The following is a 24,315-nucleotide window of genomic DNA, read 5'->3' as shown; positions in this document are numbered from 1 at the left end:
AATATTTTTTTTCTTCACTGATTTCTATCCAGTGTTGTTTCCTTTCTGCATTTTCCTAATCCACACTACCACTTCTCACTTGTGCAACTTTTTTTTTTTTTTGGTTTTCCTTTCCTCGAGGCCAACACTGATTTGTCTCTTTGCAGGTGGCTTTGATCTGCTGTCAACCCATACCTGTTCCGGTCTGAACGCAACCTGCAAGCCCCAACTGCTTCTTACAGGATCACCTTAATACCACACCCCTGCACTTTGTGGATTCACTAAACCGACACCTTTAACCCATTGAAGATCCATACCGAGTTTCACAACCATACCAAATTGACGACCTTTTCCCTGCTGGAGACGTACCCTTTACTCATGGCATTGACTGTAATGCTGTGACCAAGATATCCTATCACGCACAATCAGCCTTGGTAAGTGATGACAGCTGCTGAATAAGTTCACTTTTTGAATGGGGCTGCTTGATATCCCCACCCCTTGTTCCCCTGACGATTCTTTACCCCCCAATAGGGTTGCAGCAGCCCCACTCCATGTGTGGCTGTGATTACTAATGTGGAGACACACAGAATAGATCACGTGCCACAATTGATCCCCTATCACGTGCTCCCCCAAAGGACTTCAGCATAGCCCATGATGGCCGGTCATCCCCCCAACTGGGATCCGACCAGTTATGGTGCGAGTGGTCTCAAAGCAGATGAAGGACGCATCCAAATAGGCTCTCTGGAAGGATTCCAAACAGCAGATCCAAATAACCTCGCCCACGGCCATGTTTATCCTTCACATACTGGGCATCCTGGGAATCAGTTTGATTTGCATGGCCAGTTTCCGGAAGGTAGTGCCCAGGACCATGGGCGATACTATGGAAATCTCCATGGTTTTGGCGGTGCGAACACAAACGGAGGTGGTATCCATGGCCATGGCCAGTTCGAGCACCCATACGAAGGTCCTTTCAATGTCGACACAGGATATGAACCTGGATTCTCGAATAGGGAAGTCCACAGTCAGTTCATAACTGAACAGCCGAGTCGAACTCATAGCCATACGCCGAGTGCTTTCAGTTCTCAGCCATGGCAAGGACCTCAAATTCAACAGTTCCAATCCGGATTCGACCTGAATCCCGTTAATTATGGTCATCGCAATGGCGAACCGACGTACCAACAGCATGTGAGCTCTTACCAAGGAAATAATTTCTTTAATCAGGAGGTATTCAGCGCCAGGAATGGACCAACAGGCTTCAGATCGCAGCCTCAACCTGTGCTTCAGTCTTATCCGGGCCATCAACCGGGAGGTGCGACTATTATGCAGTTCCAGCCTGACCCGAGTGCAGGTGTGCAAGAAACTTCCGGTCAGATTTACGCACGGCATCAACAGATGCAAGGTATTGTTCCAACACCTAAGGCACACCCCGCACCCGCACCCGCAACCGTAGCTGCCAACAGTGTACAGGCGGCGCCAGTTGTGGGGCCAACGCTTTCAAATGAACTAGTTGTTGCTACGGAACCCGACAACTCTTGGGTAAACCCTGACGGTTGCCCTTTCCTTCTTGTGCGAAATCCGCCGCCTACAAAAACAGGCAGATATTGCGACGTGAACCTACGAAACACAGATAAACCATACATTGCTAAACACGACCCGCGCACCTTCACTCTCTTACCTCAACGTGAGAGTCGACTTCCCTGTGAAATTCAAGCAGAGCTTGACATATTAAAAGAAGAACACGCTAAGGCCCTTCAACCCAAGAAAGACAAACTGCAAAATCGGATAACCGAACTGGAAAACGAGCCTGTTATTGTGTCTGGATCTAAAGGTAAGCATTAAACCCTTGTTACATTAGAAATATTTACATCGGTCTTTTTTTCCCTTTGGTTAGTTAAGCTAATATCTCACTGCAGACCTCATACCTGGTGCACAAGTAAAAGTCAAAGCCAGCTCGAAACGTCAAGCATCCAACATGGATCCTGCTTCAAAGCCTAAAAGCTTGGAGAATGTGCCTGAAGATGAAGAGAGCGCGACAGACACCGCAGCACGAACGGTATGTTACTTTTAATTGCTGGAATTACTTTAATCTTTTCCCATATCTAGCTGTTTGTATCAATTTTTAAAACTAACGCGACTCTAAATAGATCAAGTCAACTCCTCGGCCAAGCAATGCTCTTAAGGCCATAGAGTATGATATTATCAACATTCTCTGGCGCGATCCTAAGCATCCTGAATTTCCACAGAAGTTGGTCGGGGAGAAGGTCCATGCCTTTGGCGACTACGTTATAGACTTGTGGTCTAAGAGCAAAGACTTAAGGAGCAAAGTTGATGATGCTAAAAAGGAAGATGATCAGGATAAAGCAAAATCACTCAAAGCTGATTTGGACACTACATATGACTCGATCCGTGTCGCTATTGAGGCCGCTATCATGTTTGGTGATAGATTCACCGTCACTCAACTGGGTATACATACCAAATTCCTAGGCAACCTTTCCATTATACTCCGGACCCTCTTCATAGCTGAAGATTATAACGGCCGCCTACCAAAGGCTATCTTAAAACTCCTCTCACTATTTGTTACGGTGGAAATAGAGTTTTTGAAAGAGAGAGTCAAACTGGATCGCGTCCGACAGAAGTTTAAGGACAATCTCGATGAAGAATCCACCGATTACATGGATCAGATCTTTGACAATGCTAAGAAGCGGTCTGCATTGAAGGCTGAGGAGACTCGAGAGGACGTCAAGAAAAGCGACGATGCTAGGAAAGCTAGTCAGGGTCCTAAGAAGTCATCTTCGATGAGCACCAAGGACCCTGTCATAGCTCCTTCTAATGCATCGCTTTCGAAGAGTGATGCTGTGTCGAAGAAGAATAGCGCAGACATCAAGAGACCTGTCGACTATTCCAACCTTGGGTCGGCCAGAAAGGTTAGCAGTACAGCTACAAAAGCGAGCCCTTCTCTTACTGCTTCCAAGAGACCTGGGGATGATGGCGTCGATTCGAGAGTCCCGAAGAAACTTGCCGTCGAGAATGCTGCCGGTGCTCCGTCGAGTGCTAAGACATCTAACGCAACTCCCGCAGTTCCCCAAAGTTCGTCAGCGAACGCACAGTCTCGCTCTAGGCCTAGCGGGTCAATGCTCCCTGGCAGATCACGACTGTCTACCAAGGCACAGCCGAAGAAGCCGGTTCCTCGACAATCTGCCTCTTCCACAATTGGTGGTCTCCTCGCCGAGATCAATTCGGAGGAGAAACCCAAGCAAGCCAAGGAACCGGAGAGAGCCCCAGAGACTCCAGAGGAGACTGAGATCAGACTCCGTAAGGAGGCGAGACGAAAGCTGCATGTTACTTGGAAACCGGATAGTGAACTCACGGAGATACGTATCTTGGAGCACGATACAGCAGAGGATAAGGGCCGAGATGATAACATGCTACGAGATGCCCGAGACAACCGCTCTGAAGGTCAGGTGCTGAGAGAGTCAGTTCAACGGGAAAAGGAAGGGGTAGACGAGGCTGAGGAGGACGAAGCCCGAGAGAAAGCAAACGATATCGCCCTCCGAAAATGGAGCGAGCCTGCCCCTTATTCATCTGTACAAGAGAGCCGTATCTCTCAGAAGCGGCAAGAAGAAATGTTTGCATCTCGTGGTGGCTTGCGTCCAGTCGAGTCCAAGCAGAATAAGGTGATGGAAGAGTACGAAAGCCGGGAATTAATGGCTATATACACAAGCTTCTCGGAAATTCCCGAGACGCCTAGATCGCCAACCGGTAGGATCGCCGAGACTGTAACGCAACCAAAGATCCGAACTCTGCCATCAGGCCCGACCCAGTGGCATGAATCTCTGCCGGCGACGAATACCAAACATGCAGAGATTCACCGCCGTTGGTCCGACAATATACATTTTGGACCCGAGGCGGCACGAGTCAATGCCCTTCATCGGGCGAGAGGCTCACCTAGTTCGACGGATTCTACTAATGTAGCGCGTAGTCGCAGTGGATGGGATGCTTCAAGTGGAAGAGATGATGCGTCAGAAGTGCTCGCCTTACTACAATCGGACAAGGTCAAGAACTACGTGGATCCAGACCCATTCGACCCAGCGCACCCCAAGACTCACCGTCGGCATGATTATGGGGATCCTAAGGTTCAAGCAGACATCGATGCTTTGGAGGATACGTTTGCAATGTTCATCAGTAAACAGGCCCCTCCCAGCCAGCCAGCCATGCCCCAAGCAAGCGTTGGTCAACAATACCAACAGCTGGCCCAGCCACAGTACGTTCAGGCACAACAGGTCCAGCCGCAGCCGCAACAGCAACTTCCACCAGAGTATCTAGAAGCTCTTCAGAAAATCAATGCCCTCAGCGCCGGTCAGACTCTCCCGCCGAGCATCCAGCCTCCTGTGGCCCCTTCTCCTCAGCCGAATCCTGTTGCCCAACAGCCATTCCTTGCCGCCTTACTTCAGCAGTCAGGCCCTCCACCTCAACCAGCTCAGCCGGCCAATCCTTTGCAAGGTTTACAGGGGATTTTAGATGCCCTAAAGGTAGCCTCAGCACCGGCGTATACTACCCCTCACGCGGCTCCCAATGTCGTTCCCAATGCTGCTTCCTACGCCGCGCCTCAGGGCTATTGGCCAGACTGGTCTCAGGGCCAGGCCCAGCCTCAGATTCAGCCCCAAACCAGCCAGGCATATACTGGCTATGGTCATAACAATCAATCTTTCGGCGGCCAATCCCAGCACAATCAACCGCAGGCAACGCAAAGTCAGCATGATAGTAATGACCGCGGCAACCGCAGGGATTTCCGAGGTAACAGGGAGCAAAAGAACATCAACCGCTCCCTCATCGGCACGAAACCATGCTCATTCTGGGCGAAGGGTCAGTGTGCCAAGGGCAGCAATTGCACATTTCGACACGACCCGAACGATCTTCAGAACCAGGGTCCGAATTAGTATAACTAGTACCAGACCAGCCTGAATCAAGACTCGACTTACGAATACCACTCTTAAGTTATATCTGCGCTTTTTTCTTCATTATTGTACAAAAAATCTGCATTGCAAGGAGTTCGCCTCAAGGAATAGGAGGCATACGGCATGAAAGGGGATTCTTGCATCGTACTCCCGTTGGTAGATCGGGATGTCATTACAACCGGTCTCGTCGGCCAGTCTGAACTTAATTCTTTTTCTCTTTTTCTACGAGCAAGCAGGCCAGTAGCATAGGTTCTCTCACCGCATACCTTGCCGGGCCTTGCGTTGAGTTACTATGATTTTTCTTTTCTTTTTTTTTAAAAAAAAAAAAAAAGGAAACCGCATGAAAACCAGCATTCTGACGTTGTCAGATCCATTTCAAGGAACGAGACTCATAATTCAAGAGGGATGGTGTAATACGACATGGGTGTTACGAAGGACGATATGATCACTAGGAGGAATGTATAATAGTTGCTTCGAGCTTAGCTTTTGCAAACCTGACGATGGACTTGCGGACCTAGCCCATTCATCTCGATAATTTATCTGAGATCGGCTTGTGTCTTTCCATCTCTCTGTTGCTCAGTTGTAATGATACTTTTTTTGGTCCTGCAAATCAAGCAAGGGTTGGCCCCTTATTTACATTAAGTCCCGTACCATAGTAGTACATCAATAATACGTAAAACCGCGCCTCTTGTGTTACCTAACCCCTATTCCTAGTACTGTGTGTGTAGCCACTCGTATTACTACCCTACATCACCCAACTAACTTTAGACGGCAAATTGGTGAAACTGCTCACTTATTCATTTAAGCCCAGTCTGTCTTCGATGATAGGAACGATGTCCTTCCATTCCATCATAGCGCCGTCTCCAACGTCGCCACACGCCAGCGTCTTCTGCTGCGGTCGTAGAACTTCGAACCAGCCGCCATCATCGTCAGTATCAGCGTTTTGGACCTTTTCTTCTTCTACCGCGTGGCCCTCGTCTGCGGTTGGTACTTGCGCTGCTTTGCTGCTGTTACGGTGGACACCCCATTCCTCCTCTAGAATGCGTAGCGATTTGGCCGTAACGGGGTGTCGCCACATGGCTGTGTTCATGGCGCTGAGATTCTCGGTCAGTGACATGGGTTCAGATGCGACTTACTTATGATAACACGAATAACTAGGCTCTGAATACTCGAATATCTAGCGGGGTATGTATGGTGGAATTACTTACGGCGCCACAATAATATGTTTCTTCTGCCGCCTCCTTCTGTTCCCGTTGAGAAGAGGTTGTTCGCCGTTAGTCAAGACCAGGTCGCTGTCGAGCTCGCCCCATGCGTCCCACGCACGCACGACACTTGTCAGAATGCCATCGGCAAAGCCGCCTACGATCTTGGCCATGGTATTTGCGCTCAGGGGGGCGATGACGAGGAGGTCAGCCCCTTTTTTTCTTAAGTGTTAGTCTATGTATTACGTTCTTGAGAGGCAAAAAAAGATAGGTATTAAGAGTGGTAAGAAAGTACTTACATCGTCGTAGCTCGATATGTAGAATCGCATCGCCGCGTTTCCAAGGCTCGCGCCACTCATCTGCGTCCACGTAGACGCCATCGACGCACGGCATCGAAAGTAGCGATGACACAGGAGGCTGTTCGTGGGACTGGCCCGCGAGGAAGCGCGATGCGGCTGGCGTTAGCAACACGCGGATGCTGAGCTCCTTGCCGCTATTTCGCGCCGAGTGCCTCTTCGCTAGCGCCTCGATGATCAGGGGTAGTTTAATGGTGGCGACGGATCCGGAGGCCGCAAGTAGTAGATGTGCTTTGTTATCCCGCAGCGAGCCCGTTAGACTTGCGAGCGAATTCTTGCGCCGCCGCTCGTGGTGGGCGTCGTGTTGTGAGGAGATGGCTTGGAGCATGGCTGCTTTTTTGCTCTTCCTTCTTATATATGTTCCTAGGGGGTATACTGTAAGGTGAATATGATGGTCTTTAATCAATTAAGTACCTAAGCTACCTATGTTTTAGTTAAGTCTAGAGGCAATAATAAGTCAGGTCAAGTTCAATTTTGCAACAGGATCAGGTTTAACTAAATAACATGGAAACGTCAAGATGATGGCAAGCTCCGAAGACGAGATCGGAGCTTCGAGGCCAGGTCTTTGTTAGGTAATCAGATCACAGGTGAAGTCTCGCTTGATTATCCAAGCTTCCGTTTGTAGTTGGTATAGAAATATGTTTCCTAGCTAGGGAGCTCCTTGCGGTTCACCCCCAGATCTTGGGATCGGACCAGCCCACTTGGCTTGCACCGTCATACCATTATACCATTGAGCTAGGTACCGGTAACGAGGTCTCGGATAAAGAAACTTGGATGGGAATAAGAACATGAGGAAAACTTACGTTTCTCCAAGGTCTGTGGCGGCCGCTTAGGAGTTGGGGACTTGTCATATGATGTATTTGTGAAGTATCAATCGCATGACGGCAGTTTGCGGGGTTTATTATGTATAGGTATCAGCACCCTTCTGCGGCTATTGTACAGGTACTTAAGCTGCTAACCAGCTAACTCAGAGCTCTGGGGGGTATGTGGGGCTTGCGATCAGAATTTGATTGGTCCCAGCACATAATACACTACCGGCGTCTTCCGTGCCTTCATGCTAACAATCGGCCCCACTACTTTATTTCGTTCCTAATTTCTTCCCCCCCTTTTCCGCGCCTGCTCCGTACCTACTCCGTGCCCACCCCCGAATACCCTCCATTTTCCTTTACGTATGTAGCTCACATACGATATGACAGTAAACTCTCCTCCTTCGTAGGGCCGTGTACTAGCTGGCGTGCGCGCATTGTCTGGGACCAGGGAATCCAGGGCGCGTTCTCGTCGTCCTCCTCTTCCATCGACTCCGGGACGCGATCGGGGTTAGACGCGTAATTGGTATGTACCCAGGGCGCGTTTTCATCACTCGAGATCTTCTTGGGTCCTTTCTTGGATCCTTTCTTGGATCCTTTCTTCTTCGTGACTTCGCTCGTACCATGGCTAGTAGGCTCCTCGTCGTCTGAGTGATCGCCCTTGAAGTAGTTCCAATCCGCACCCTTTCCCTCAATCAGTCGGCTGATCATGTAGTCTTTGAGGTACTGAGGCATTCGCGCGTAGAACGGTTCGGGATCATCAGTCGGACGCGTTCTAGTCCACTCGTCGATAGCTGTTGCTAGCTTTCCCTGCTGCTTACTCTTCTCGGTCTCTGAACGACCTAGAATCCATGTGATTCGGTTGTAAAGAGTGCGTGCGCGGATCAGTTTCTTCATGAGATGGGGAAACCGACCGTCAGGTACGATTTCAGTCCAGTCGTGCTTTTTACGCGCCGATTCGAGAATGGCGTCGGTAGGGAAGCGACTGTAGTCGATAAGAGCAAAATAAGTTTGCTGAAAGGTATTGGAAATGATGTTGGCGTCATTCATGATAGCGGCTAGTGCGGCGTCGACCTTGTCTTCTTCGAGGGTAGGCGCGGGTGCCTCGATGGCCCATTTGACTCGAACCCAGTCTTGCTTTTTTTTGAAGATCTTGTGGCCTTCTTTGAAGATGAATCCGTCATGGGGTAGAATGTCTTCCAATTTGGTATCATACCAATTAGTGAGCGGTTCCCAAGGGGCGAGCGGCATTCCTGGTTCCACCATATTGACCGTGCTGTGTAGTATTACTAGAGTTGTAGTTGTGAATGTCGGCGATGCGGCAGTTATTGTTGTGAGAATTATTGTTGTGAGAAGGAAGTCGCCGATTTTATTTCGTGCCTGAAATTTACAAACTTGTGTAGAATTTTAAAGGTTACGAATATTAAAGGTTACGAATATTTTTCCGGTGCACAGATACACATTGAAATCAAGCACACACTACTGGGAAGGGACGACAATGGTGGGCTCATTTTGCACAGATACTGGACTTTTCCTCCATAACAACCACAAACAACGCACAGTCACAGTCTTTTGCAGTACTTTAGAAGTTAAGAAAGCGCCCCTTGGTATACCAAACATTGTAGTTCCCACTATTTCAACCAGGCTCCCGAGGACAAAGTCTGTATCTTATTTAGGTTATTTCCCTCTGGCCCCCTTAGTCTTCAGCTGTCTCGTAAATACCGTTGTGGGGATAACGCGTGGTCAAAACTACTTGTAGCCCCAACAACGCGACCAAAAGTGCTGATTCTACCCTTTGCCTTCCATTTTGGTACTTACTACCTTTTTTTGATAAATACTATCGGGTTAACAGATAATTAGGTATCAAGTGATTCAGAGATATATTGGCCTAATCCGGTTTACACTAAAGCAAAGCAGTTCTTGGAGGGTAAGTTGCTATTCATTTTACTAAAAAGTGGAAGTAGATCTCATTGATGATTACTTTTATGATTACTTCCAAGACTTTGGTTGGAGTGGGTAAAAAGAAAATATTTTTCGTTTCTATGGTTTCCAACTTTCGGAGATCGTCAAGCAAGCATGGTACATGAAGTTACGAAATAAGTGTCGTCTCCTAGCCTATGTGTAGTTTACCTATAATACTTGTTTTCTTATGCCAATATTATTGTCAAATCTTTGAGTACAGAACATATATTCCACATCATCTCTTGATGGATTTGTATATTATTAGATGAAATACGGCCGGTATAAATCTCAAAGTTTCTAGGTAATAAAGTAAAGACCGCAGAGCATACGATCAACTCTAAATGAAGCAGGAAAACAGTAAATTTATTTGATTATGGACATATCACAACTTCCACATAACTACCTCATAGCATATTGTTAGTGTTAACTATTCTCTCAAGAACTCATATAGCTAGCTGATAGTAATAACCTAATATTACCGATTTACACATTTGTCCATTAAGAAGTCTCCGTTACTCGATATGTGACATACTAACGTGCTGTGTTGGTTAACTCAATCGAAGTTCATGATAGTGAAGTTATTTACTAGCTATTGCCGCATGTTTTTATTTGTTCGGGTAGGCGTAATTCTTATCAGGAAACTAAATAATATTGGACCGTTTAAGTAGAAACTTGTTAGTGCTCGGCCTTATATATTAGACATATTGGAGTTATAATACTATAATCTCATGAACTCATTTTACGATAGGAGCCAACACCGGGAATCGCTCAAGGTTTACCTATGGTATATGTAGCACTGCATTTTAACCGATCATACATTTATACACTTCGAAATTAATATTTACCCTTATAATCACATCTCTAACGGACCTAGCGTTTTCCCTATCATGAACATCGCAACAACGCTATGAGTACTCGTTGTACATAGCGTAGAAATCCCATTGCTACAGCCCGCCTGTTCCGACGATTACTATATGGAAATAATCAAAAAGGAGCAGGCAAGTTACGTCAAGCCCCTCGTCTTACTGAAAGTCTACAACTTGTAGATAAGCACTATGCGGAGTCCGAGGAGCGCAGACTTCAATTAACACTTATTGAAGGAAAAATATCAGGTATACTCATATACGCGATATTTATAATTCTCAACGGAAATAATGAACTGTTCACACTGGACATAAAAACGGGATAAAAGTACCTATATAATAGTTTTTATGTGGAAGGGCGATCAGAGTTGCTTAATTCTATGCTATGATTGCTGTTCTCGCTAGTAGCTGGCGGAAATGTTACTTAAAGAACAAACGATAATATTGAACAATAAGCAAAGAAGCTCCTCAATCACGCCAACGAAAAAAACCAAGAGTCTATTGTTCTTTAATTCGTGGGTTTTCAACTATCAGCCTGCTGGGTTTTCAGTACAGTGTAGGATCGTCTATCCGGGCCTGGTTTTGAATGCAGCCATATTTAGCCTTTATGTATGTGATCAGGAATACGAAGCTCCTATTTTTCTCTCGGCCTATTATTAACGGAGTAATCTCGCGAAACTGCGCAAAGATGGGTCTGGAATATATTGCTGGATGACCAGTGAGGAATCGATCTGCAGCGTACTTGCAAGGACTCAAGCACATTGATTCCAGTATCTTCTTATAAGTAGGTACCTAATGAAGTCTACATAGCAGCAGAAACTGGAAAGCGTGATATTCAATTTCTAGCCTTGATCCATTAGATTCAGCCAACACATCAGCAAGAACCAGAGCAACAAGATGATATCGAAAACGATCCTCTACGGCCTGACCCTTGCCAGCAGTATATCAACAACGCTAGGCCATTGGACTTATAGCAGACTAATTGTGAACGATGAAGTCGTCGGAGAGCCCTGGCAGTATATCCGACGTCACAATAACTCAAATGCGCCATTGACGAATGTGAACTCGACCGATTTCCGGTGTAACGTGGACGCCCAGGCAGCCGAGACTTATACGGTGCGCGTCGGCGACGAGGTCGGTTTCGGGATCGACGAACACTTCGGCCACCCGGGCATCCAACAGGTGTATCTATCTAGAGCACCCGAAGGTGTCGCGGCCGCTGATTACGACGGATCCGGGGGTTGGGCTAGAGTGTACTCGCTCACATCGTCGCCAACCAATTCCACCAATTCCTCTTCTACCAATGACGAGGAGGAGGAGGTGCTCACGTGGGCCACGCACAACATGGAAACTTTCCGGTTCGCGCTGCCGACTTCGACTCCGCCAGGCGAGTACCTCCTCCGAGCCGAGGGATTAGCATTGCACGCGGCGCACAAATGGGCGCAAGCCCAGTTCTACGTGTCGTGCGCGCAGATTAAAGTCGTTGCGGGGGAGGAAGATGTGACTAATAATCTGGGCGCGGACGTAAGGGAGGAGGAGGAGGATCTCGGTCCGCTAGTCACGATCCCCGGCGTGTACAGGGGGGACGAGCCGGGGGTACTGATCCCGGTATTCTGGTCTTTCCTGACGAATTACACAGCTCCTGGCCCGGCTCTGTGGCCGGAGGGCACGCAGGAACAGCATGTTGTTGAGCAGCTTTGAGGTTTCTTTTCTATTTGAGGTAGTTAATATGAGGATAACTGAGTTGTACAGAGAGGGATACGATAGATAAGTTCTTAAATTTGATGAAAGCGTGGGGGAGGGGAATCGTTAGAGTCCCATTTATTGGTCATACTTTTAATCCCGAATTGGACAAGTTTCCTAACGGTTAGACGCCGTTACTTGGGACGGCTCCGAAACTCGGGGTCCCGGCTACGCTATAGCAAGATTATTAGTCTAGGGAGGTATTTGCCGAGGCAGGCTTAAGCCTTCGGGTACAACATACCAAGACTGCGGATACTGGAGGTAATCGCATACTGTACAAACGTCATTTGAACTCTTATCTCTCGAGGGGCTGAGCTTGAAAACTATAACCTTGTCTTATTTCACTATTCGCTGCTTGAACTGTTCCTGAATGTGTTTATACCCTGCTATTATAGTCTATAATTTATACAAGACTCGCTGACTCAACACTTGAGAAATTGCTGTGTTAAGGAGAACGAAGCACCTGGTTGTCTCTCAGTAACTAGCCCAAAATGCCTCTCGCTACGCCGTCACTGTTTCCTCCGGCGTCACATGTCTTCTCCAAGTTTCCAAGCCGGCGAAGTGTAGTCCATAGTACGAAAGGCATTGTATCGTGCACGCAACCCCTCGCGGCGAAATGTGGTATCCAAGTCCTGGAAGCTGGGGGTAACTGTGCTGTACGTGTTTATTAACAGAGTCCCGGTGTGGATTGGATGCTCATATCTCTATTAGGATGCAGCTGTGGCCGTCGGTACGATATAATACAACTATATGGTAACTATATGGTAAAGTGTAAATGACTAATAAGATCATGTAGCTGCCGGGCTCAACATGACGGAGCCATGTTCCACGGGAATAGGCGGCGACATGTTCTGTCTCTTTTATGACGCCAAGACGAAAAAAGTCTCCGCATTGAACGGCTCTGGTCGCTCCGGCAACAAGTGTACGCTTGAGACGATTCGCAAGGCGCTGGGTATCAAAGATGGCGAATATGGTAAGATCCCCAAGAGCAGCGTGCATGCCGTCACCGTGCCCGGCGCCGCGGCCGGGTGGTACGACACAATCCAGCGCTTTGGCAGTGGGAAGCTGTCCTTAGAGCAGATCCTAGCACCAGCTATCGAACTTGGAGAAAAAGGATTTCCCGTCTCGGAAGTAGTTGCGCACTTTGTAAGTAATTATATACCTTCTGGTTAAGCCTTTCTGAGGACGAGTTAGACTGAAACTTAGAAACTTTCCGACAGTGGAATAAATCAGAAGCGAAAATAAGGGGGGCATCTCCAAATGGTGGTGAAATGCTGAAGAAAGACCCCGGCGCGCAGAATGGCGTGCGTGCTCCTCGGGCAGGGGAAATCATGAAGAACCCGAATTTGGCTCAGACGTTCCGGGCCTTAGCTACGCAAGGCAAGAAGGGATTCTACGCCGGCCGTGTAGCGTCGGAACTTGTCAAAGTAGTGCAAGATCTCGGTGGATATCTTGAACTCGAAGACTTAACTCACCATCTCGAAACGGGTAGCGAGCCTGTTGAGCCCATCTCGCTCAAGTTTCGTGGACAAAACGTCCGTGAGTTTCTCAAAGACAAGGTTATCGGCGGAGGCGAGGGGCAGGATGTTGGTCTAGAGCTGTGGGAACACCCGCCTAACGGACAGGGCATCGTGGCGCTGATGGCGCTGGGTATTATTCAGGAACTTGAGGCCGCAGGTAAGATCCCGACATGGACTCCCGCGGACTTTAATACGACGCCGTATCTGCATGCTATCATCGAAGCACTGCGCATCGCCTTCGCCGACGCAAGATGGTTCGTTACCGACCCCAACGTCACCAAGGTACCTACACCCGGACTGATCTCACAGCCGTACCTCGCGGAGCGCGCCGCGTTATTCAACCCGGATAAAGCATCCCAGGTAGTGGACCACGGGTCGCCAGCGTTGCAAAGCAGTGACACGGTGTACTTCGCAGTATCTGATGCCGAAGGAAACGCCATCTCCTTCATAAACAGCAACTACGGCGGATTCGGGACGTGCATCGTCCCCAAGGGATGCGGGTTTACGTTGCAGAACCGAGCGGCCAACTTCTCCCTCGACGCAGCGCACCCGAACGTTCTAGAACCGCGCAAACGCCCGTACCACACCATTATCCCGGCTGCGGTGACGAACCTGCACGACGGCAGCCTGCATAGCGTTTTTGGCGTCATGGGCGGGTTCATGCAGCCGCAAGGACACGTACAAGTGCTACTAGGACAAATCGTGGGCCATCTCAGTCCGCAACAAGCGCTCGACGCGCCGCGCGTGTGCATCAGCTCTGACATGAGTATTGGGGGCAAGGCAGACCTCACGGTATTCGTGGAGGAGGGGATGCCTTCTGAGACGGTGGAGGGTCTGCGGAAGCTGGGACATCAAGTCGAACTTGTGACGGATGTGAAGAGGTCGAAGTTCGGCCGTGGTCAGATCATCCGTTGGAGCATTGACCCCATTGAGAACGTGGGAGTGTGGTCCGCGGGCAGCGATCCGCGGGGTGATGGCGGGGCGTATCCTTTATGAATGAGAGCGTGGATAGTTGAATTATACCATACCACTAATATTCATGTTTAGCCTATGAAGGGGATGGGATATGGGGTGACTGTTAGGGTGCTTTTTTATTTTTTTATTTTATTTATTAGATATGTGTTACGAGGTGTTATTAACATCGTGCTTTGTGATATTACTCGCTGACTGTATTATTTGCTATATTGTTTCGAGACCTTGTGGATATACTTTGTCAATTCCTACCTAATAGTCATAAGATATCGTATTCGATAGCCCTAACTCGACCAAGTGCTCCCGCATTAAATACATACTGACGTCTATATATGCATTACTAACCAAATCGTACAAACGTCGTCTAGCTTCTATTTTGGAGTATAGAATCATTGCCCCTCGCATACTGCTCTCTTTTTATTTGCCTTATTCCTTGGACTCGGATGTGCCGTCGAGGGGGGCTAGGACGCCCTTCTCCTCGAGCATCTTGGCAAGCGAACCATCTTGGTGCATTGATACGAGGATATCGCATCCGCCAACGAATTCCTTGTCGATGTAGAGTTGCGGGATTGTTGGCCAGTCCGAGAATTCCTTGATACCTATTCGAGTAGAGTAATGTATTAGCTTAGACTTCTCACCTCACGATGCGTTATTAGATCGGAGGCGGGGGAGAAGAGGACTCGTACCTGATCTAAGCTCTTGGTCTTCTAGCACGTTGAACGCGGCGAACTTGCTGGGGTCGACGCCCTGTAAACCGAGAATTTGGATGCTGGCGCGCGAGAAACCGCACTGCGGCGTTTCGGGAGTACCCTTCATGAACAATACAACGGGTGCCGAGGAAACGGCCTTCTCGATCGCTTTCCGCGTGTGGTCGGAGAGAAGTCGCTGCTGGAAGGTTGTGAGAAAAGGTGTTGGCCGACTGCAAATCACCGGCCTGGCGATGGGTCGGGCGGCTTGCCGCAAGGTCTGTCGCCACCAAGAAAGTTTTAGTTAATGTCTGTCTACCAGGTATCTATCATTGCTACTGCGAGGAGCGTAGAAGAAGACATACTGCTGAGAATAATGGGCGCGAAAACATGGTGATGTGCCAGTCGCGATAGTATCCTTCTTTATCACTTTTGCGGTTGAAAAGTTGAGATGATCAATCCGTCAATCGGGATGATGTAAACGGCTGGTGCCGGGGGCTAAAGAGCCTTTCAGGGTAGCTCGCGCCACAGTGTCGTTTGGCCAATCATAGCTCAGCTATCAATGGATTACAAATGTGATACTTGAGTACAAAGTACTTCGTACGGGTTCGAATATACAATGCATTATGTAATTGCTTAATGGCGAGTTGCCGTTAGGAGTTTTCAGGGTCTCACGAACGTATGCAAACGTATGCACTTCCGCATAATGCAATTGCTTTTATTGGCTGTTTCTATCTGCGTAGGTTCGTATATGTATTACTACCTCAAATAGACATCGTAAAGAATAAGATCATCATGAAAGAGGGGGTTACGTCTCAATTGGTACTGGATATTGTCTGACAATATTAACTGCGGAACTGCTGGTCTCGTGTCGACGTACGGACCTATGGATATTCGTCATTGGTAGTACGTGTATTCCGTATATACCTGTACATTAAGGTTTAGCAACGATATCGAAACAACCAACATGCCAAAGGACATCCTGAGAGAAGAATCTCAGATCCAACTGTCATAAGACTAGGTACCTTTCATGACAGGTATAAGCGGCCTAGACCTAATGCTAAAACAAAGAGTTTAGAACATATCATCTACATACACTGGCGACCACTTCGATGCGAGACTACGATATTGTCCCAAGTCGGATCGTCATCAACATTGTCAAGAAAAGGGAGTTGAAAGAGGACAAGTCCGGAACGAACCAATGGAGAGATGCACGTACATATGTAAAAGTATAATCAAGGGACCTAATGTTCTAAATACTTCTGATTGGCTGATAGAAGATAGATTTGGGCATCGCCACCCATGGAACCAAAGCTTTCCCCGCATTCTATCGAGATCTAACCAATCAAAGCTTAGATTAAAAACTGACTTTCTGACTTTTTGCAGCATCGGAGCTCGGGCGTCAAATGTTCTGTCTCCGTTATCCGTTGGTTTCTTCCATGGCCCCTCGTTCGATGAGCATTCCATTTAGTCTCCATCCTCCATCAGCAATCGCACACACATCACATCACCTCGCATCACCACCTCTTCTCCTCCTCTATATTCTTCCCCTTTCCCCCCTTTTTCTTTTTGTTCTTTAGGTTAGGATTCCCTTACAATTTATTTGTTGCTAAACATTTTCTAACCATTTATTAATCTAGCCTCGATTTAAGGGCATTATCACCTACGAAAAGCCCGGGGAAAAGGGAAAGGAAAAAAAGCAAGAAAAATTTGTTCGGTTTCGAGGCGATCGCATCGGAACCTTTCACGAGAGCCACACCCATGTCGATATAGACATTTAAATCACAGGGACGTCTGAGATTTTACCTTGACGAGACCTGAAATCCCTATTATTCAAGACTTTTCTTCACCTTCGCCTTTACACCTAATTTCAAGCAGCCGAGGCATATAAGTCGTACCTGACTACCAAGATGGTTCTCACGCACACGACCAATCATACCTATTCACACCCATTCCCGACTGTGACTTTAGCCTTCTTCCTCCGTTACTACTCGCCACGTCTCAATCCCTTCTCTAGTCATGTCCTTTCCAGCGACACCATCTCGTCACATGTCGACCCACAGACTGGTCGCCTGCACACGACTCGCATCCACATGAAGAAGACCCGCTTGCCCTCCGCCGTAGTAAAGCTCCTTCCCAGCAGCGTTACTGGTGGAGGTGGTGACAAGTCGAGCTATGTCCTCGAGACTAGTGTTGTGGATATTAAAGAGGGATGGATGAAGACGGAGAGTCGGAATCTGAACTACACGGGTGTCCTAAGTGTAGTTGAGGAGCAACGCTATTCAACCACCCCTCCCGACCAGGCTACGTCATCCTCGTTGTCTGGTTCCGGAACCGTAGGAAGCTCTCGTACCCTGGCTCCTAACACCTTTGTTACAACTACGTTCTCCTACAGATCTACGCTGGGCGGAAAGAAGCACGAAAAAGCTGCGGCAGAATCTACGGATGGAAATGAAGAGTCTGGTACACGACGGTTTGGTGACTGGATTTCGGGATGGGGTGCCAAGCGGATCCAGAGCAGCATCGAATCCATCGCTTCGAACAAGACAGACGACCAGATACTCAAATCGCGCGACGGGATGCGCATCGTCTTGGAGCGGCTGCGGAGCAACGGCGTCGTTGCCGTGCTAAGGGAGCTCAGGCGGCGAGAAGGAAACGTCTTTGAGCAGTGAACATGGATCCGGATTATTTTTCCTTGGCTCAGGATTATACCCGTGTTACAACACAACTTGTATATCCATCTCTGGTATTTCAAATTAGCAAGGCGTTTGGGGAATTAGCTGGAGGCAGCAAAAGCGATAGCAGGCTCGCAACGTCTTTTATTATGAACGACCACAGCACGAATCGGAATATCGAAATATTATGGGGAGGGGAGAAAGGAGGGGAGCGGGGCGGGGCTGGTAAGGCTGGCTTGGGAGGTATGAAGTGCTTATCCTTACGATACTATCCGCTCGTTGGGTAGGACATGGTGTAGTTCGTTGTTCTACTCCCCTCATGTACTAAAAATTCACGAATTTCTCAGTTTGGGGCTTCTTATGCCATATTGATTGATGACTTGAAATTTCATGAACAAATCTTTTTGTAAACAAGAACCATTTTTTAATCTTGGCAAATCTTCATTATCTAGCGAAATAGTTTATAACTTAACAGATCACAAATTGGTCATCGCAACCATAGCCACGGCACCGGCGGCCACCAGCACCGTACTGAAGCCCATTCCGATCCTCCCCGCATCAGAGCCCTTTGTCTCAGTACTTGCCGCTACGCCACTCGTGCCCTGCCCTGCCGCGCCGTTGCTGAATGTCCCGGGTCCCGTCCCGTTTCCTAGCGCGTCTTCGGGGGGCTGTGGGTAGTTAGGCTCGATGGTAAACGGCTGGACGGAGCTCAGGCTGTCGACGCGGCCGAGCAGGAACTCGAGATGGCGGAATGCGGCGCTGGGCGCATACTGCGGGATCATGTGGCCGGACAAGTCGACGCTGACGTAGGTGAGTCCGCGTTCCGTGTGTGCTGTTCCTAGCACGCCTGCCGCGGCGATGCTGCCTAGCTTTGTCTGGTCGGTTTCCCGCTCGATCTGGTCGGCCGTGCTGAGGGTGTGGAAGGGCACGAAGAAGGGCTCGACGGGAGGGGATTGGAAGCCAAGCTGTCCGCCCCATGTTGTGTTTTGGATCGTGAGCAGAGTGCCGTTTGGCAATAAGATCATGTCGAGGGATCCGTGTCCGATGATGACGTTCTTCGTGGCGTCGATGACGTGCGGGAGGACTTTCCACGAAGACGGGTCTGATCGGTCGCCGCCTACGAAGACGTCGCCGTCGGCGCACTCGGCCCATTTCGTGGCGGGGTCTGCGTGGATCGCCGCCTTCACGTCGGCCCGGTCGAAGTAGATTTCGCCGCCTTCGGGGAGGTATCCGATCGTGCCGGGGAAGCCGAGGACGTCATACAGCAGGGGACATGTGATGGCGACCTGGTACACGTCGAAACAGGGGTTGATGCTGAGAGCCTCGTCCAGCACGAGTTCCCACAGGTTCTGGCACTCGCGACTGACGCTCTGGGTGTATCCCTTGGGCTGCGGGCCTGAGGGGGGGTACGTCAGGTATTTGGCGTTGTAGTCGGCGAAACCGCAAGAATCGTGTAGTTCGTGGATGTGAGCGCTGAAGGAGTTGTTGAAGGTGAATAGGTTGTGGTGGTAGTCGACGAAGGGGACTGTGGTGGCCGACTCCTGGACGACGTCGTCGCCGAGAACCGGGTCGTACACGATTAGGCCTGACACGTCGTAGTAGGCGGTGTCGTTCTTGTCTAACATGGCAGATGCGATGTACGGGCAGTACGCGCCGGCGTAGGATTCGCCCGAAATGTACACCTTGTAGCCTTGCAGAGAGAAGGTGTCGATGAAGTTCTTCCAGAAGCCGAGGAATTGGGCAGCCACGTCCTCCTCTCCGCGGGCCGTCACCTTGCCGCGCGCGAAACCCGTGCCGATGGGCTGTTCCACCCATACCACGTTTGTTAGCCGGTTCCAGGCCCACGGGTTGGGGATCGGCTTTAAGGTGCCGGGTTGCCAGATGAAGGGGCCGTTTTCCTGGAGGAGACCCTCGAAAGAGGAACAGCCGGGCTATATATATGAGAACGAACGATGGTTAGCTAGGTGTATAGAACCATGCGTTTCTCTAACAGTCGAGAGCTATAAGTGAATAGTGACTTACACCACCGTTAAGCCATAACAGGATCTCTTTCTGGGTCGTGTTCGTCGGGGCTGACGAGGGGAAGAACCAGAAGAAGAGCTCATCGGTGTCGTCAGGATTATCGGTGATGGGTAAATACCCAGCATATGATTCTCCAACGTCGAAGTCGACATCAGGGATGCCGGTACCGTTGACGGCGAATTCTGCCGACAGGCTGGTTAGCTGATAGATACTCTTGAACACATCATATGGTTTCACGACGTCTCATATAGGTTAGGTAGCTATGTGAAACGCAGAGAAAGGTGCCGTACTTGTGGTGTTTTCATTAGCGAATTTGGGGGGCGGCAACTGTCGCGTCGCTAAGAAATGGGTAGCGAAGTTATCGTGCTCCGAGATTGTGGACTTGGGTCTCGCATCCTTCTTGCCCACGTGCTGCAAGCTTCGGCGCGCGTCCGTCACGACGGCGGCGGATAGCAGAAGCCCAGACGCAAGCTTAGGCCAATGCATGACTATAGGTATCGTACTTATACAGAGACGTATATGTATATATCCTGATTCCCGACGGCCCCGATTCAAAAGGGCAGGGCCAACGCTGAACTACTTTCGAGCAAGCGTTCCCCAAAAACGAGAAACTTGTGGCTGCGCCGAGACTCTGGGCGATGCAGCTTGGGAGAAAAGTTAGGAATGCGAGGGGAGGGAAACCAAGATATGTAAATGAGATCGAGGAATTCCCCAGATGGTGGCTGGCTGGCTGGCGGTGGCAGGGTGAATCAACAACAACTTGCCGGGATTACGGCAACGGTCTATTTCGTATTCTGCCTACATAACCTGGTCTGGCCACTACATATGTATTAGACTGAGTTACCAAAATAGGGAGTTCACGCAACTGAGCCCTGCCATGACCCAATGGCCCATCGGTGCAGCAGTGCTACATACGTGGGTTGTATGTACACAAACTGGACCCATGTCTATAGGCACCGTACCCCATAGATACGTGAGGCAAAGAGTAGTACCAAAGTGGTTCAAGAAAAGCAGGACCTCAGGTGAGGGGAAATGAACGGGTTCCTGGCCGTGCCGCGCGAGGGTTGGGGAGCTGAAGATCAAACGCTGAGATAGATAGGGAATGTCTAACGGTGGTATTGTTCTTGTTCGTCCATTGGTAGGACAGACAACCTTGCGGGGATAATATATAAGGAAATCAATCAGAGAAGAAACATACATATGTGCCTAACCTTTGGTATTGTAGGTAAAATAGAAGACGCACCTAATTCTTCAACAAGACAGCTTCTCCAAATCCTACCCCAAACTTGATGTTCATTCAATTACATGTAGGTATACAATTATAATATCCTCTCAGCCCTCTACGTCCATCTACAGCTTGCTTATCTGCGGGGACGGGAATAACGCCCCAATATAAGACGCGGGGGGCCACCGTGTTTGCGAGATGCGAGAACCTGCGAGAACCGATCAATTGCCTCATTAGGAAGCTCGCCAGGAACCGTTACCAAGCTTCCTGATAAGCTTTTCCTAGCACGTATGTAAGGGTATGTAAGGATTATGTACAGAAGACGCAGAAGACGTTGAAATGACGAAAAAACGTTCCATTGGGGAGATGTCGGTTTAAACCGGCTCACTGGGAATCGATCCACTAGATTTATGTGTTTATCTATCTAAAGAATACGGTCGGTAGGTTTAGGTATCGTGGCACTTCGAAATTCGAGGGCAGTAGATGATTCTCTATTGAAGCCAGCTCACTACTAAGAGGCCTCTTACACGCGAGGTGTATATACATCGTCCATGTCGTAAATCAAATAACACAATGCTATTTATTGATACAAGAGAGACAAGAAGACTCATTTCTTCGTCTTCTTCGTCCCCTTAGTCGTAGGCGCCGCAGCAGCCTCTTCCTCGGCGATCAGCGCCTCGATGTCTCTCTTTATCAGCCACTCTTTCGTGCTCTCCATAATCTTGTCTAGTGTTTCTCCACCCTCCAGCACGTCGGGTAGGTTGTGTACGTCCAAGCCGCTTCGATGGTCCGTGCATCGGTCCTGGCTGTAGTTGTAGGTGCGGATCTTATTGCCGCGAGTGATCTTGTCTTTGCTTAGCACGCTATTGCGCAGCGCCCATGCCTCTTCTTCGCGCTCCTCACGTCGGCGCTGGCCGATACGCGATCGTAGCAATGTCCACGCCGACTGCCGGTTACGGTGCTGTGACCGCGAATCCTGCATCGATACCGTGATGCCTGTCGGCTCGTGGGTTAACCTTATGGCACTCTCTGTCTTATTGACGTGCTGGCCACCTGCCCCGCTTGCGCGCATCTTCTCTTCCTTGACCTCTCGCGGGTCTACGTAAAATATGCTATTGGGATCGTTGAAACTCTGCTCGTTTGGCATATCGCTCTCGTCCTCGGGGAACGATGGCAAGACCCATACCGCAACGGCGCTCGTGTGTGTGCGCCCACTTGTCTCTGTAGACGGCACGCGCTGTACGCGGTGCATGCCCGCCTCGCCGCGGAACTGGTCGAATGCGCCCACATCCAAAATCTCGAGCACCGCCTCTTGAAGCGGAGACTCGCTCGAACCACCGGTTAAAGACTCGCCGCCGTCTACTGTCTCGTACTTCAGAATGCTTGTGCGCATGCCCTTGCGTATACAGTACTGCCGGTACATGCGGAATACCGCGTCTGCGAAGTAGCGACCTTCCATGCCGCCGGGCCCCGGGCGCACCTCGAGTAGACAAGGCATATCAGCGAAGGGGTCACGTGGCGTAAGAGAAGCGGACAGAGCAGTGGCCAAAGAATTAAACTTGGCATTGGTTGCGGATAATTCATCTTTGGCTAGTTGACGTAACTCGGTATCCTGTGATTGTAAGAGAGCAGTAAGCTCTACTATAGAGGATTGAGCGGTTTCCCATTCTTTCAAGGCCTGAGCGACGCGGGACAGTTCGCCGACACGCTTAGCTATCTTGGAGTCGAAGTCATTGGCAAGGTCGGCTGCGAGCTTGTCATGTTCGGCGGTTATATTCCGTGCGCGTTGGAGGAGAACGGAGGGTAGATTCGTCTGTGATTCTTGGGCAATGTGCAATGTTAGTTCCAAAATGACAGTTCACCATTCGAATTATAGCGGATAATATGTGTAATATGTGTAGTATATACCTGTTATTATTACGTACCTGTACTAGCTAACCGTATGAATTGTCGATTCAGAGGCTGTGCTAGTGCCTTGATACAGCGACGGCACACCCATTGCGAGGTCAACATATTTGTTCCATCAAAAATATCTTAAGTAATAAGACTCTTTTCCAGCTCGGCTATAAGAGCATAAAAATTAAGGCTCGATGCTGTCCGACTGTCTTATCGATATTCTATCGATAACTCTTTTGGGTTAGTACGCCTCCTCTAGGACTTCTGCGCAGTTGCGTAAAACATCTCATGCAAGGGAGGGGAAATGAAAGGAATAAAATAATTGAAAGAGAGAAATATATAAAGTCCCCCGCCCTTACCCCTTCTAGGGAATATTTCTCTTCATACTTTCCCTTTTATGGACAATTACTCCCGCATAACCAACCATCCTAGGGTAAAATCACCATAATAAAATCACCACTTAATCATTCGTCTTTCAGGTACTTAAGTACTTACTTAAACCACTCGAGTATTTTAAACATAAAATCTTTTATTTATATACTTTATCTTATTTTATTAATTATTATCTACATTTTTAACCTTTTTTAATGCTATTTTTTTCTTTTTTCTTTTATATTTTTTTTATATTTTATATTTTATATATTTTTTTTTATTTACTTTTTTTCCCATTTTTTTATTAATAATTTTTTAAAAAAAATAAGTTAATAAATGGCTTTTTTATTTAAAATACTTATACATTTTAAATAAAAAAAAATTAAATTTAAACGTATTTATTATATTTTTAATAAATTATTAATTATAATAATTTAATAAAATCTTATTATTTAAATATTTTTATAAATAAAATAAACGTAATAAAATTAAATAATTTAAATAATTTAAATAAAATAAAAAATAATAAATTTAATTAAAAATTATTTTTTTTTTATTTAATTAATTTTTTTTAATTTTAAAATTTAACTTAATTTTTTATAATAATTTTTAATTAATTACTTTTTTTAAAAAAAATAAATCTTTTATAATTTTAATATTTTTTAATAATATCTTTTATATTAAATAAAAAGTTTTTTTATTTTTTTTTTTTTTTTTAATATTTTTTATTTAAAAAAATAATATAATTTAATATTATTTTATTTTAAAATATTTTTTTAAAATAATTAATAATTTTTTAAAATATTTAAAAATTATAAAATTTTTAAAAAAAATAATTTAAATATATTAATTATAAAAATTATATTATTATTTATTTTTTTAAAAATTATAATTATTAAAATTATTAATTTTTTAAAATTATATAATATAAATAATTTTTTTTTTTAAAAAATTTTTTATATTTTTAAAAATTTACATTAAACCTTTTTTATTATAATATATTTTATTTATATATAATTAATAATATAATTTAATTTATTTATAAAATAATATTATATTTTTTATAATTTTTAAAATAATT

General features: G+C 47.3%; 9 protein-coding genes across 9 annotated transcripts; 4 read left to right on the top strand and 5 right to left on the bottom strand.

The window, feature by feature from the left end:
• Window positions 1-355: 355 nt before the first annotated feature.
• Window positions 356-5,322, top strand: F5Y00DRAFT_117303 (uncharacterized protein). Its single transcript, XM_048003989.1, has 4 exons — window positions 356-413; window positions 567-1,807; window positions 1,893-2,032; window positions 2,124-5,322. Exons 2-4 carry the CDS (start codon window positions 631-633, stop codon window positions 4,914-4,916), a joined length of 4,110 nt encoding a protein of 1,369 aa, XP_047863306.1. The 5' UTR covers window positions 356-413; window positions 567-630; the 3' UTR covers window positions 4,917-5,322.
• A 405-nt stretch (window positions 5,323-5,727) lies between these two features.
• F5Y00DRAFT_263521 (flavoprotein) lies at window positions 5,728-6,820 on the bottom strand (the record flags this gene model as incomplete). The annotated part of the gene is made up of 3 exons (XM_048011524.1): window positions 5,728-6,028; window positions 6,143-6,350; window positions 6,436-6,820. 3 exons carry the CDS (start codon window positions 6,818-6,820, stop codon window positions 5,728-5,730), a joined length of 894 nt encoding a protein of 297 aa, XP_047863305.1.
• A 638-nt stretch (window positions 6,821-7,458) lies between these two features.
• F5Y00DRAFT_241280 (uncharacterized protein) lies at window positions 7,459-8,677 on the bottom strand. Its single transcript, XM_048008356.1, has one exon. The coding sequence runs from the start codon at window positions 8,562-8,564 to the stop codon at window positions 7,671-7,673; it is 894 nt and encodes a 297-aa protein (XP_047863304.1). The 5' UTR covers window positions 8,565-8,677; the 3' UTR covers window positions 7,459-7,670.
• Window positions 8,678-10,994: 2,317 nt separating this feature from the next.
• F5Y00DRAFT_241278 (glycoside hydrolase) lies at window positions 10,995-11,881 on the top strand. Its single transcript, XM_048008355.1, has one exon. It carries the CDS (start codon window positions 11,021-11,023, stop codon window positions 11,822-11,824), a length of 804 nt encoding a protein of 267 aa, XP_047863303.1. The 5' UTR covers window positions 10,995-11,020; the 3' UTR covers window positions 11,825-11,881.
• A 226-nt stretch (window positions 11,882-12,107) lies between these two features.
• On the top strand, window positions 12,108-14,492 carry F5Y00DRAFT_117149 (gamma-glutamyltranspeptidase). Its single transcript, XM_048003988.1, has 4 exons — window positions 12,108-12,522; window positions 12,578-12,596; window positions 12,663-13,012; window positions 13,087-14,492. The coding sequence occupies exons 1-4, from the start codon at window positions 12,358-12,360 to the stop codon at window positions 14,380-14,382; spliced, it is 1,830 nt and encodes a 609-aa protein (XP_047863302.1). The 5' UTR covers window positions 12,108-12,357; the 3' UTR covers window positions 14,383-14,492.
• Window positions 14,493-14,784: 292 nt separating this feature from the next.
• F5Y00DRAFT_263517 (glutaredoxin) lies at window positions 14,785-15,436 on the bottom strand (the record flags this gene model as incomplete). The annotated part of the gene is made up of 3 exons (XM_048011523.1): window positions 14,785-14,957; window positions 15,045-15,324; window positions 15,410-15,436. The coding sequence occupies 3 exons, from the start codon at window positions 15,434-15,436 to the stop codon at window positions 14,785-14,787; spliced, it is 480 nt and encodes a 159-aa protein (XP_047863301.1).
• Window positions 15,437-16,733: 1,297 nt separating this feature from the next.
• On the top strand, window positions 16,734-17,956 carry F5Y00DRAFT_117042 (PRELI-like family-domain-containing protein). Its single transcript, XM_048003986.1, has one exon. The coding sequence runs from the start codon at window positions 16,955-16,957 to the stop codon at window positions 17,714-17,716; it is 762 nt and encodes a 253-aa protein (XP_047863300.1). The 5' UTR covers window positions 16,734-16,954; the 3' UTR covers window positions 17,717-17,956.
• F5Y00DRAFT_117098 (alpha/beta-hydrolase) lies at window positions 17,956-20,443 on the bottom strand. The gene is made up of 3 exons (XM_048003987.1): window positions 20,032-20,443; window positions 19,742-19,923; window positions 17,956-19,650 (listed from the first exon to the last, which is right to left on the bottom strand). The coding sequence occupies exons 1-3, from the start codon at window positions 20,225-20,227 to the stop codon at window positions 18,196-18,198; spliced, it is 1,833 nt and encodes a 610-aa protein (XP_047863299.1). The 5' UTR covers window positions 20,228-20,443; the 3' UTR covers window positions 17,956-18,195.
• Window positions 20,444-21,207: 764 nt separating this feature from the next.
• Window positions 21,208-23,137, bottom strand: F5Y00DRAFT_241253 (release factor). Its single transcript, XM_048008353.1, has 2 exons — window positions 22,892-23,137; window positions 21,208-22,787 (listed from the first exon to the last, which is right to left on the bottom strand). The coding sequence occupies exons 1-2, from the start codon at window positions 22,977-22,979 to the stop codon at window positions 21,574-21,576; spliced, it is 1,302 nt and encodes a 433-aa protein (XP_047863298.1). The 5' UTR covers window positions 22,980-23,137; the 3' UTR covers window positions 21,208-21,573.
• Window positions 23,138-24,315: the final 1,178 nt, after the last annotated feature.

Source organism: Daldinia vernicosa (genome assembly GCF_022497035.1).
Source record: "Daldinia vernicosa strain CBS 139.73 unplaced genomic scaffold F5Y00scaffold_34, whole genome shotgun sequence".
Classification (NCBI taxonomy): domain Eukaryota; kingdom Fungi; phylum Ascomycota; class Sordariomycetes; order Xylariales; family Hypoxylaceae; genus Daldinia; species Daldinia vernicosa.
Note: the sequence above shows the minus strand (reverse complement) of the source record. Positions and strands in the feature narration are given on the sequence as shown.